Below are 11,925 nucleotides of genomic sequence, written 5' to 3'. Positions count from 1 at the left end.
TACTAAGGTACATGGTAGTAACTCAAACATTGGCATACCAGAGCACAAGCAGAGTCTTCCCACATTTCGTAACATTGATACTTCAGCTTTGAAAGTTACCATATGTCAGGAATGCCTGATCTATATATCCAGCTTTACCATGACGCCAATGCTTTTTCCAAAACTTTGGTACTTTTGCAGCGCCGCCTGTGCCTCCGGCTTAGTCCAAGCAGCCTTTGCTTCCTGGCGCACGTGTTAGCAATGAATACATATAACCTAAGACCGTAGCAATCAGATGGAAGGCTTACCTCATCACTGTCCCATCCCAAGATGCCCAAGCCAGTTGACTGACCTCCATCTACACTCTTTCCTCCAAAGTGGACGGTCTGGCCGAGGGCAGCAACTAGGTCCATCCAGGCCTGCTTCGCTTCCTCATGCTTACTCTCGTCTGCAACATCAATGAAGCAGAACTGAGTAAATGTCTTAGGCTTTTCACCGGGAAGCGGACCAGTCTCGAACTTTTTGACTCGAGGCTCGCCGCCGGGACCAGCCTTGAACTGCTCTTCACGCTCTTTGATCCACGCCGAATCGGCAAACGCTTTGTCATCTGCCGCGGACTCGAAAGCTACGAGGAGATTTAGGTACTGCCAAACAACTTGACTTCAGAGGAGGATCTCACTTATCGTTTGCAGGAATTTGAAGTCTGTCACAGGTGTTCCGTTTTCGTTGATGACATGTCCACCAGCTACTCCAATAACGCCTGGCTGCTTCGCAATATCTTCCTTGACCTGCGGCCATGCTCCGAGGAACTCATCCTTCTTGTCGGCAGGAATGTTGGGGGTGACGACAACGAGGAAAGGCATTTTGGCTGTTTTTATGTTCGGGGCTAGGAGAGACGATGGAATTGTTTTCGTGGTGTGTTTTGGCGCTAACCGGTCTACGGTGATCTGGTTGTCTTTCGTTTCGATGAAATATTGATTCTGTGCTGGCTTGAAGTCGGTTGGTGGATGCGGTCAACACGAGGTTTTTATGACTTTCGAGGGGGGTTCATTCATGTATCAAAGACCTTGCTGAATCAAGACAGTGGTCAGTCAACCATCGACCCCGACACAGACCGCACCCTGCACCCGGAAATCCCGGCGGTGCGGCATGACAGCAGCCAGGCGCCGTCAGACGAGTTGCGTCTTAGAAGCCCCCCCCCCCCCCCCCCCCCCCCCCCCCCCCCCCCCCCCCCACCCCCCGCCACCCCCCCCCCCCCCCCCCCCCACCCCCCACCCCCCCCCCCCCAACAGCGACCCGGCCGCGCCGAACGGTGTGGCCTTTAAAACCCCCCCCCCCCCCCCCCCGGCAAAAGCTGAGAGCCACCAGTACGTCGCCGACCGACCCCAGATCAGCTAACCTCGAACCCCCTCTCGTCGCGGATAATACCACCGGCAACTAGGGACGGCTCTCAGGGTCCAACAGCTGATTGGCGGTGCCCACTAGGTATGTTGCATGGTAAACAAACCGCGTGTATGCCGTATCGTGAATGCTTCAACCCAGGAAGTGAAACCCAGGCGGAGCCGAGAACCGGGGGTCAGGCCAGTGTGGGGTACAGTCGCTGCCACGGCGGCGGAGGACGGGCCGGCGGGTTTTGACGAGACGGTCTCGGTTTTTCGTCTGATCCGTGATTTATGCCCCCTCCACCAAGCCGAAAGTCTAATTCACTCGGCAACGTGCTTGGAGGCCTGCATGAATCCAAGCCGTCAGCCCGGCGGACAGAAGGTTGACTAGGCCAGGTCTAAGAAAAAGGGGTCCTTATGCAAGTAACAGCTGTCGAATCACCGCAGGCGAAGTGTGTTTGCTGCGTGAGGCAGTGCCAGAACCCGAAGGTCTTTCAAGGAGCGAGAATCCCTAGTCGAGTGCTTGACTGTACTAATTCAAGCTGAGTGTTCATCTCGTATTGCTATGTAATACGAAGCTGGAAACACTTTGGCAGAATGCGGGGACAAGCACATTGAGGCATGGAGATGCGACTGAGTCTGATACATGAGGAAACGTTCCAGAACAAGCACAAACCTTCGGGGATATATCAATATTCCGGGGAATTAGCAAAGCAACCCGTGCTCATATCCAGTCTCTCCAATACTTGAAATGTTACTGAGGAAGGTTGAACCTCTCAGGCTGGCCTGAAATAAGTAGATGCGAGTACAATTGAATGGGTGAAGTCATGGCTTCGAGCTTTTGCATCAAAGATCAGCAAGGACTTGGCTATGGTCCACGAGCTGAATACAAGTACTAATCGCATGATTGTGGTAAAGAGTTTGTACTATTTTCATCCCTCCAATGCATGTGGTTTCTCCTTCGGCACTAAATCTACGTGATGGGCAATGACCGAGGCCTGGTTTACAATATGGACTTGGTTGTTCGGAGTTTCGGGCAAAATGAGGTTACCGAATCAACAAGTGAACGTGTGAAGCAGCCTTGCTCCCCTTTGATATTGAGAAATACCTGCAAGCAACATTGAAATCTCGGGAATAATGCATATGCACTGCTTCGAATACATGGCTCGATCGGTTGAGTTCAAGTGGCGGTGTGAGATCGTTCAATGACTCGCTCCTGGCCACCACAAAGACAGGCCGATGCGCTACACAGTTCTGCCATAAGTCTTCCACTTAGAGAAGCCGTGCCCGAAGATAGGATTTTTAATTATTATTGCCTGCAGGGGCGAGCTCTAGCCAAGGGCTCTGGTACTGTCACATATCAGCAGAAGAGTAAGTGCCTCTTTCGTTCATCCCGAAATTCGGTCGAGATCGTCTGTTTGTGTGTGTGTGTGTGTGTGTGTGTGTGTAAGTGAGAGGAAGAGAGAGAGAGGGAGAGAGAGATAGAGAGAGAGATGTTGTTGTTGAAGACATACGACTCTTTGCTCTTTGGATGAGAAACTACATACGACGTATTGAACTAATCTCTTCCTTGATTCCCATCTTCATGAAACGTCGAAAGCTATGCACATTACTACCCACAGGATATTCATGCCTAACCTTACACAGATCGCACAAATCTTGCCGACAGTCAAAACGAGGACATTTCACACTGCAGGTGGGAGCTTGGCATCTGAGAGCAGCCAAATGTTCAATCTGTTTCTTCTCTGTGGCCAGACTGACCCAGGGTAGCTTGCAAATATGCGTCTCGATACTTGATGCTTTAAACGTATATGTCATGACAGTTGAGAAAGCCCCAACTGTTTGCGTTGAGCACAGAACAATTACACTTCCACCCCATCATTGTCGAAATCCTCAGGACCACCAACCCAATATTCCTGACAACGATTTCCCCCCCGCTAAATGAAAGTATGCGAGGCGACTGGTATCTCCCTCAAGCGAACACGACAACAGCCGCCGCGACACCGAGAACTGCCGCCATCCCCGCCCGAACGGTCGATCCCGCCCCAGCCGGAACCGTACTCGACGAAGGTTCCACTCCGCTTCCCGTCCCAGTCGGCACAGCCTCACCCTCCGTCGACGTGATCAAGGTACTACCGGCGACGCCCGTCCTAGTCGTGACCACCGACGGCGTCAGCGACGACAATGGCGACGTCACCGACGTAGTAACGGTTTTGATAATGGTGCTCGTCGTGGTAGGGGGCGTGACCGTCACCGTCGTGCTGCCGACTCCGCTATTCGACCCGGGGGTCGCAAGGGTCTGGGTGACCGTGATTGTGGGCGGTTTGACGGTTGCGCAGCTGGAGAAGAAGCTCTTGGTGATGGTCTCGGTACCGGAGTAGCCCGGGCAGCCCGGGATTTTCTTGCCGGACGCCGGGTCCGTACTTCCGCAGTCGAGCGGGGTGCAGATTTCGTGGGTTTCGGGGACGTAGTGGATGACTGTCTTGATGGAGTCGCCAGAGGGTCCTGGGTAGGTGTATGTGAGAGAGGTGCAGCCCGTGAGGTCCGTCTTGGCTAGGACCGCCGTAGCTGCCAGAACTGGGAGGAGGTAGCGAGACATCCTTTTTGGAGTTGAATGACGATTTGCGAGTGAACGTTGGTGAACGAGTGTGATGGTCAATAACTGCTGATAGACACCTAAGATCTCGAGGATGAGAGAGGCATGGATCGCCAAGTCATATCTGGGTGGCATAACGGGTCTTTTTGAATACATGATGGTGTTGTAGGATCGGGAAGTCGTATTATTCCCATGCGTCCTGGATGTTTGGCGAGCAGGCAAGCTTTCTGGAACCTCGTCACCTCGATCTCGTCTAGCCCCTGGGTACGACCTCAAGAGGCTGCGTCGTGCCGCATAGGCGCGTCGACTCCTTGCATTACCGGCGTTCTTTTGTCATCTGACACGAGGAAGGGCAGGGACAGGAGAAAACACAGCGGTTCTGAATAATCCCGTGGTCCATGTCAGGCATACTACGAGAACAAAGAAGATTTATTTTCGGGAACATGCACTCGAAAACAAGCGACTGACGAATCCCTTGCCGCGCTCACAGGCTTGGCAATCAACAACTGAGATGCAAGGAGCAGGAATTCAATTTGTCTGTCAGGCACCGGAAGATCAAGGAAGACTGTCTTGCTAATGCTCTAGTATCGACCTGAGAATCCAACGGCGCCATATCATCGCCGAGAGAATTGGTGCCAAAGCTTACAGCCAGTCGGGCCATTTCATCAAACCACGGAAAGTGGTGGAGGAGAAAATATCAGTTTTGCTATCTATCTTCGAGTTCACTGTCATAGAATCGGTCAAGCTTGTCCAGAAGATCGAACAAAGAAAACCTGACTAACTGTATGTACAGTACAGGTCAAAGTCTTTGAGACGATTGCTCAAGGACGGCTCAGGGATGGCCATGCCACCATCCTCGTATACGGGCCCCTGCTTGCCATGCCAAAAGCACTGCAGTTTGCCGTTGTTTCCATCAAACACTGCTGCATTGTTCTCCCTCCTGTACGACACGACCTCGACCTAGCAGTCGAGTCACACGAAATAGCTCTTTTTTGTCGTTGGGAGAGGGGCTGTTGCCGGTGCGTACTCTTCTGAGTCATCTCTCCATCGAATGGCCCACGTGCTTGTCTGGCGACAGCTTCAAGTTAACATGACATCGAAACTCAAAGAAACCAAGAGCACAGTGTTCTGTATGTATAGCAATGGTGTATTGGCAGGTAGCGATTGGCGCATTAGTTGGTAAGTCTAGGTTATTACAATTTATCATACAGAAGTCGTCGTGTCGGCCGTTAAAAGAAAAGGAATGCATAGCCGGAAAGTCTTTCGCGACGACTTTGTCACTTCAAGATTCCAGCGAATGTTGATCCCCTCCAGCGGAGAGACAGAAGTCGGAAACAACACTTTTGCGAGAGGATCAAACTCAATCTCTTTACTGCGCCTTCTTGGCATTGTCCAACTTTTTCTCCCGTCTACGCTGGTGGGCTTCCGCGCCGGCTTCGGTATCCATGAGGTAGTCCCACCACCGGAAGCTAGACGCGTAGTTGCCAATGAATTTCTCATGGTGCACGTCGTGGTGCTCGGCACCGGCCCAGAAGGGGAGGAAGTGCCTCAGAGACCAGGGGAAATCGTAACCGGAATGCGAGTCGATGGCTTGGAACAGGCGGAGGACAATCCACATGTACATGGTAAAGAGGTGCAGGTCCTTTGTGATGAGGACCCATAGAACGGGGGACCCAACGGTGCCGAGACCAAGGAACATGACCTCAATCGGGGAGGCGTACTCGGCCGTCATGCCAAAGGGGGCCGAGTAGTAGTGGTGCATCTTGTGGACGGCCTTATACAGGGGAGGCCAGTGGGCACCACGGTGCATCCAGTAGTGCCAAGTGTCCTCGAGGACGAAGAAGATTGCGATCTGGTAGGCCATCTTCCACCAGGCGGGAAAGGGCACGCCGTAGTCGAGACCGCACCAGGTGGCGATGGGGTGGAAGAGCCAAATTTGCGGAAGCTCGACGGTGAAGTGACTGAAGAGAACTAGGGCGCCGCATTCAAATTGCTCTCTCCAAGTTGGGATTTTTTGCTGCTCAAGGTTAGTGGCTGGTACGGGTGGTAGTCGTTCATGTCTGGGATCCTGCCGAATGCATTAGACATGGCGGATGTGGAGTGACGTGCCTGTTGAATCTTCCACCTGCGGAAGTAGGGAACGGCGTCGATAATGATCCATGGCAGACTGCGACCAAAGTAGACGACCTCGTGCATGACAAAGGTCATGATGCCAGTGGCGAGGATGTCGTTCTGCATCCACAGGTACCACGCCGCCCATAGGCGCTCAATGGCGTTGAGCTGGACGTTGTACTTATTCACATCGTCGAGTACGCCGAGGTAGGTTGTGGTAGATGTCTGGTTGGGAAACACGACGGTAGAATTCCTATGAGAGCGTTGTGTGTAAGCGGATGGTCTACTTGTGAGGTAGGTGAGAAGTTGCGGTTGGCTTACCAGGACGCCATGGTATCAAACACACCCCAATGCAGGAGAGACGAACTAAAGCAAGGTGATGTGCGACTCTCGAGATGCAACGGCAGCAACCAGAGCAAATATGAGAATCTGGCAGAATTGCGAAAGGGGCCAAGTTGAATTAATAAACATCCGCGTTTGGTGGAGACTGTTGGCGTTGAACGGGCTTTGGAAATGGATGGTTCTTCTCGAAGGGCGGCGCAGGGGTCCAGACGCCGATGGGACGATAAAAATTCACCGGCATCCGCTCAGGCGTGGTACGATAACTTGCATGTTTTGCTGTGCCCGTTCCTCTTAGAGACACTGGAGAATTTTAACATGAATCCACAGATCCGAATACGAAATGGATGAGTTGCGCCTCGACGACCGTTGCCATTGGCTCATTGTGAAGCTGATGAGATTGGCGAATCTGGTGACAGCTTCTCATCGCCTGCTCTTGGTGAATGGCCCGGAGCCGTGTGTTTCCAGCTGCAGAGAGGCACAGAAGATCCATTCTCCATCCCCGGGCGACCCACTTCCCGGTGGTCTGTTTGTGGTGTGATTTTGTCCACCGCGCTTGAGTCCCCGAGATTGCCGGCCTCAGGGGCAGCGTCTGGCGCCCACAGCCTGGTTCTGGTCCGTCCTGAGCTTGCAGATGGGCTTCTGAAGCACTGAGACAAGGCGATGAGGACATTTGACGTTGCGATGGACATTGGATGTTCTCTCGTTAATGGCCGTTTCTGTAGTAGTTGGGGCCGAGCAACATGGCAGATGTGTGGTCTGCGTGATGATCTGCCACTACGGAGTGGATGGGCAAGGTAGATATTGCAGCTGTGTCCATCGGGTTGATGAACTTCGAGGCGTCTTCTGAGTGCGGACAAGTTACTCCGTAGGCCTGGCAAGGAAGTTTACCGCCGTTCGTGTGGTATGATTGTGCATCCGGGTCGGACGCAAGATGCCCGGCATACTATGCACGTCTTCGGCGCGCTGATGGGTCCGCCCGCCGTCGATTGTTCGGTTTTCAGCTCGCCGTTCTGCCCCATGTGACCACAGCCACGCGGTAGTCACTCGATTCGCGTTGGACCAGCGCCGAATTTGTTTGCAACGGCCAAAGGTGGGCACTCGCCGGATCTGTTGGTGTCTTGATCGGAGCAGCTCGACAGGTGAGGGACGCAACATGCGGTATGGAGATGATGGCCCATCCCGGCCTTGGAGGTGTTCGGATACGGATGCCAATGTTGACCCTGGCTAGCGATAATGGTGCATGTTGGAACTTGGATAAACATGGGTGCGCAAATGGGTTCCCATGTTCTAGTCTCGCTGTCGCTGGTTCGTCATCAACTTCATCGAAGACTCCAGGTTGGCCATGGCCATCCTCCCTGCTAGTGACGCCAACGGGTCTGGGTTTGTCACGTCACCGGACCTAGGGGTTCTGATCAAATGAGAAAAAGGCTTGACTTGTTGTTATAGATCGCTGTTGCAAGAAAGATTGGCTGGTAGCTGTACCGACTGATGTGTCGGGCTACCTTACCCTGCTGTGGAGGCGTTGTTGAGATCTCGCAGAGCAGAGGGAGAGGGCTGAATGTGGGCCACAAAGAGGTTTGAAGGACTCTCAGAATCGAAGATCCTCGTCAAGTCTTTTTTCGAGCCGTATCGAGGTTCCCAAATTCGTGGAGAAGGTGAGGCAGAAGAAGTGATGTGGTGATGCATTTTTTGGTGTTGAGTGGAAATTCAGAGGTTCAAGTGTGGCTGAGGATGTCGGCGATTCCGATGCTCCGACTGTGGCTCAACTAAGGCGGTGCACATCAGCCACTCACCGCCAGCCACGCGACGGCATTCGCGCCCAAAGCTCCCGCAGCTCTCCACTGGCACCACTCACCCACGCACCAACGCGAAGCGCGCCCGCACACCGCACACCGCATCGCAAGGCAGCGAGCTCTCAGTCCGTCTCGGCAGCAAGGGGAAAAAAGAGGCTCAGCAGGTTCTTTGCCCTGGTCTCTGACCCCGTACAGACCCCGTCGAGACCCAACCTCCTCCAGTCATCTCCCCAGTCACGTCGAGTCCGCGCCCACCTCGTGACCTCAGAGGCTCTCAGTCAAGATGACCCATCGTCGGCCAGACCAGGGTGTCTTCGTTGTTTATCCAAGTTCTTGTTCTCGTTCTTGATGCTGGTTTGGGCTGCAGGTCGTCACTTGCGAGGCCATCTTGGACGTGGCCCTGATTCACGCACATGCATAACAGCAAATGTCGTGAATCCCCTTCAAAGTGTCGTCACACTGTTCTTTTTCTTGCCTTTCTCCTGGTCGACTCTTGGCAAGTCTTTACCTTCTTTTTGACGCGACCTTTACCCGCTGCCGCTATCGCATTTGAGCTTTCCATCCTTCGCATCTTCCTTGGCGCTCCGGCTACTATAGACGAAGACATTCACGAACTTTGAATTAAGAAGGAAACAACGACGACGAACAAATCCATTGTTCAACTCGAAGGGAGGAAACAATGGGATACATTGCAAACACGCCCGAGGAGCGCCTCGAGCGATCAGACTCGAAGAATCCAAAGACAACGTGCAAGGGCCTCACGGGCGCAGGAAACCTATGCCGCAACTCAGTCACGCCCGCGAGGGGCAAGATGCTTTCGCCAACGGCCAAGGAGGAGTCGCTCTACTGCCACCACCACAAAGACCAGGCTGCAAGTCGCTCTGCACAGTCGAGTCCCGGCCCTAGACTGTCCGGCAGACCCATCTTGGAAGAGCGAACGAGCATCGACACTCTCGCGGACCGGCTTGGCCTGGTGGACGTAGGCTCCAACCCAACCAAGAAACAGAAACGGCCTCATGGAGGACGGCTCAGTGGCGGTAGTGGGACACAAACCACGAGCGCCTCGAAGCCGCCCTCGGCATATACACGTCCGCCGCAAAAGGAGCGCAAGGAATTACACCTCTGCTGCTGCTTCAGCATCCCCATCGACGAAGTCCAGGAATCCCAGCCCGCCCCTCGGCCCCAGCCGCGACCGGTGCAGAACGGCGGCTCCGCAGCCATGCCCCGGCCCTCGAGCCAGCTCCTGGCCCCTTCGAATTCGCGCCCGCGACCGAGCACGTCGAGCCACTCCCGGAAGAGCTCCCAGCAGGCGTCCCCTCAGCCGCTCTCGACGTCCCAGACAGCGCAGTACCTATCACTCATCCCCCCATCGACCGACCCCCAGACAGCATCGGCGCTCATGGCGGAGTTGGCGAGGCCGTACGGCAGCTCTGAAGAAGCGGGCTACATCTACATGTTTTGGATCACCCCGACTTCCAAAAAGGAGGCGGCCCCTGTGCAGGAAGCGAGATCGCTGCTTGCACCGCCTTCGCCAGCCCGGGGCGTGGGACGCAACCGACGGTCTAGCGACGTGGTATCGGCCTTTGCAAACGCCAACGGCGGCGCATCGGGCGACAATAAGATGCTCATCAAGATTGGACGGGCGCAGAACGTCCAGCGCAGGATGCAACAGTGGACAAAGCAGTGTTCCTACGAGATCGAGGTACTGCGGTACTACCCGTACATACCGGGAGCGAGCGCGGCATCGGGACAGCAACCGCGCATGACGCCGCATGTGCACCGCGTCGAGCGGCTCATCCACATTGAGCTGTCGGGCATGGGACTGCATGCCGGGCCCATAACGTGTGCCGGATGCACTTCGGTGCACCGCGAGTGGTTTGAGGTGCAGACGTCCAAGAAGGGCATCGGCGCGGTGGACGATGTGATTCGGAGATGGGTTGACTGGGACGAGACGACTGTTTGAATCTGGCGGGTTGACCAGACTTGCACAGGACTACCTTTGGAGTGCCTCAGTGGTGATCAAGTGATCCCTGGATGCTGGGCCTAAGCCCTTTTATTTGCACGCATTGCATGGCGGACGGCGCAAGGGAATCTTTCATCGCATTCGAATCTCGTATAGCATTTAAATCAGTATCACAATAGTATAGCAGACTGCAACCAGACTTCGGGGCAATAACAGAACCCTGCATTTCGGCAGCTGCCCGCGGGCCTCGACCGGTCGGGATTCCGCCGGTTCGGGTCACCAAGGAAAGACTCACGAATACAAGCGGAGTATTCCTTAGATATTTGAGTTTTACGTTTTTACTGTGTATGTTTTTACGTTTGCTCTACAGGTTGATGCAATTTCAAAAGCCGATGGCGCAATTTCAGACCTCGACACATGGCCTCCACGGTTCCTGGGCAGGTGGCAGCCGTATCCCAACGTCAGCTGAAGACAAGGTTCAATTACGGGGACTATGACTGTAAGATCAAAAGGAACACAAACTGTGAGCATCCCACGCTGCTACAGTTTCCATCTGTCATTGTGGTTCTCTTCTTGGTTGAAAACTCGGGCTCTTTGGCTCTTGATCAAGTTGCCGAAAGTGGTTTACTCTTGTAGACTCTTGATCATTACTGCACCTACGGAGTACGGATACATACAATGAACGGTCTTTAAGTCTCATAACCAAGATTACAGGCAGGCAGCACACACTGGCGGTAGACTGATACAACGTGTATGTACAGGTTGCTCCAGGTGTCCAGCAAACGTCGAGGACGGCACGGATGTGGCCCGACGGTGCCACCACCTCCCGCCCACCCTGCTCGTTGCATGCAGCATCCTGGGAATGCTGACGAGCTAATGCAGAACCAGAGGGACACCACCGTTGGAGCCTTGGACTCTGCTCTCGAGGTGTGAGCGTCTGGGCGTTCCCCAGTTTCGAGGCCAAACTTTCAGTGCTCTCCTTGCCTTCAAGCTCTGACTCGGACCGAGTGAGTGAACATCGACTGGTTGCTCAGTGTTGATGTTCAAGGTTCATTCGGCCATAACTCAATGTGTTGGTCTCACAGAAAACAAACAGAAGGGTGACTGTTGATGAGAGTCTCACATCTCAGATCATCAGCCAGACATTCGTCTCACTCGTCATTCCTCGCCCTGCCAAGCTTGGTGTTTCCGCGTGCCGAGCAAGTGCCTCATCTCTTGGCCATCTCTTGACAATCTCTTGGACTTTTTGTTTCCCGCTCAGAGGGCCGCTCGCTGCTTGGCGCTGGCACAAATCCTCCGAGCAAACTCGCACCCACCACCAACAAGCCCTACTAGTCTGTTAATCTGTGAACGGGGGCAGCGTCACTTCATCAGGACTGGAGGGGGGACTGGCGGGGGGGCTGACCGGGGACGACGTCACTAGCTCGAGCAAGCTTTTCTGGTGGCGCATCTTCCGATGCTTGTCGTTGCTTGTCCTTTTTGGCATTTTTGCTTGTCTCTTGTCGATCGCTGGTGTCGCCCCCGGGAACTCAATTGGCTCTTCAACGACATTGAGTCTCTCTCGCAAGAACTGCACCGGTGCCCGGCGGCGCCGCGGTCGTAAGAAACGTTCGTTCTACTCGACCCGCTAGAGGGTTTAGATTGGTCTCCAAGTGTCCAATGTCATCTCTTGAACGATATCTCGACGGGGATAGCAACTACAAGTTCGCCTCTTTATGGGTACCCTACTGCAGATACTGGCAAGGTAGGCAATACTAA

At 54.1% G+C, this 11,925-nt stretch overlaps 5 protein-coding genes across 5 annotated transcripts; 2 read left to right on the top strand and 3 right to left on the bottom strand.

Annotated features, from left to right (window-relative positions):
* Positions 1 to 120: 120 nt before the first annotated feature.
* CTAM01_12589 (uncharacterized protein) lies at positions 121 to 842 on the bottom strand (the record flags this gene model as incomplete). The annotated part of the gene is made up of 3 exons (XM_060528594.1): positions 121 to 222; positions 288 to 604; positions 659 to 842. 3 exons carry the CDS (start codon positions 840 to 842, stop codon positions 121 to 123), a joined length of 603 nt encoding a protein of 200 aa, XP_060376748.1.
* Positions 843 to 3,333: 2,491 nt separating this feature from the next.
* On the bottom strand, positions 3,334 to 3,960 carry CTAM01_12588 (uncharacterized protein; the record flags this gene model as incomplete). The annotated part of the gene is made up of 1 exon (XM_060528593.1): positions 3,334 to 3,960. The coding sequence occupies one exon, from the start codon at positions 3,958 to 3,960 to the stop codon at positions 3,334 to 3,336; it is 627 nt and encodes a 208-aa protein (XP_060376747.1).
* Positions 3,961 to 5,326: 1,366 nt separating this feature from the next.
* CTAM01_12587 (fatty acid hydroxylase) lies at positions 5,327 to 6,401 on the bottom strand (the record flags this gene model as incomplete). The annotated part of the gene is made up of 3 exons (XM_060528592.1): positions 5,327 to 5,918; positions 5,999 to 6,322; positions 6,391 to 6,401. 3 exons carry the CDS (start codon positions 6,399 to 6,401, stop codon positions 5,327 to 5,329), a joined length of 927 nt encoding a protein of 308 aa, XP_060376746.1.
* A 1,731-nt stretch (positions 6,402 to 8,132) lies between these two features.
* On the top strand, positions 8,133 to 8,723 carry CTAM01_12586 (uncharacterized protein; the record flags this gene model as incomplete). The annotated part of the gene is made up of 1 exon (XM_060528591.1): positions 8,133 to 8,723. A coding segment is annotated over one exon (591 nt), but the record flags the coding sequence as incomplete, so codon positions are not given.
* A 160-nt stretch (positions 8,724 to 8,883) lies between these two features.
* CTAM01_12585 (uncharacterized protein) lies at positions 8,884 to 10,167 on the top strand (the record flags this gene model as incomplete). The annotated part of the gene is made up of 1 exon (XM_060528590.1): positions 8,884 to 10,167. The coding sequence occupies one exon, from the start codon at positions 8,884 to 8,886 to the stop codon at positions 10,165 to 10,167; it is 1,284 nt and encodes a 427-aa protein (XP_060376744.1).
* Positions 10,168 to 11,925: the final 1,758 nt, after the last annotated feature.

The sequence above is a fragment of the Colletotrichum tamarilloi genome, assembly GCF_030869305.1.
Source record: "Colletotrichum tamarilloi strain Tom-12 chromosome Unknown Scaffold_79.1, whole genome shotgun sequence".
Classification (NCBI taxonomy): Eukaryota; Fungi; Ascomycota; class Sordariomycetes; order Glomerellales; family Glomerellaceae; genus Colletotrichum; species Colletotrichum tamarilloi.
The sequence above is the reverse complement of the archived record's forward strand: the minus strand, read 5'-3'. Positions and strand labels throughout refer to the sequence as shown.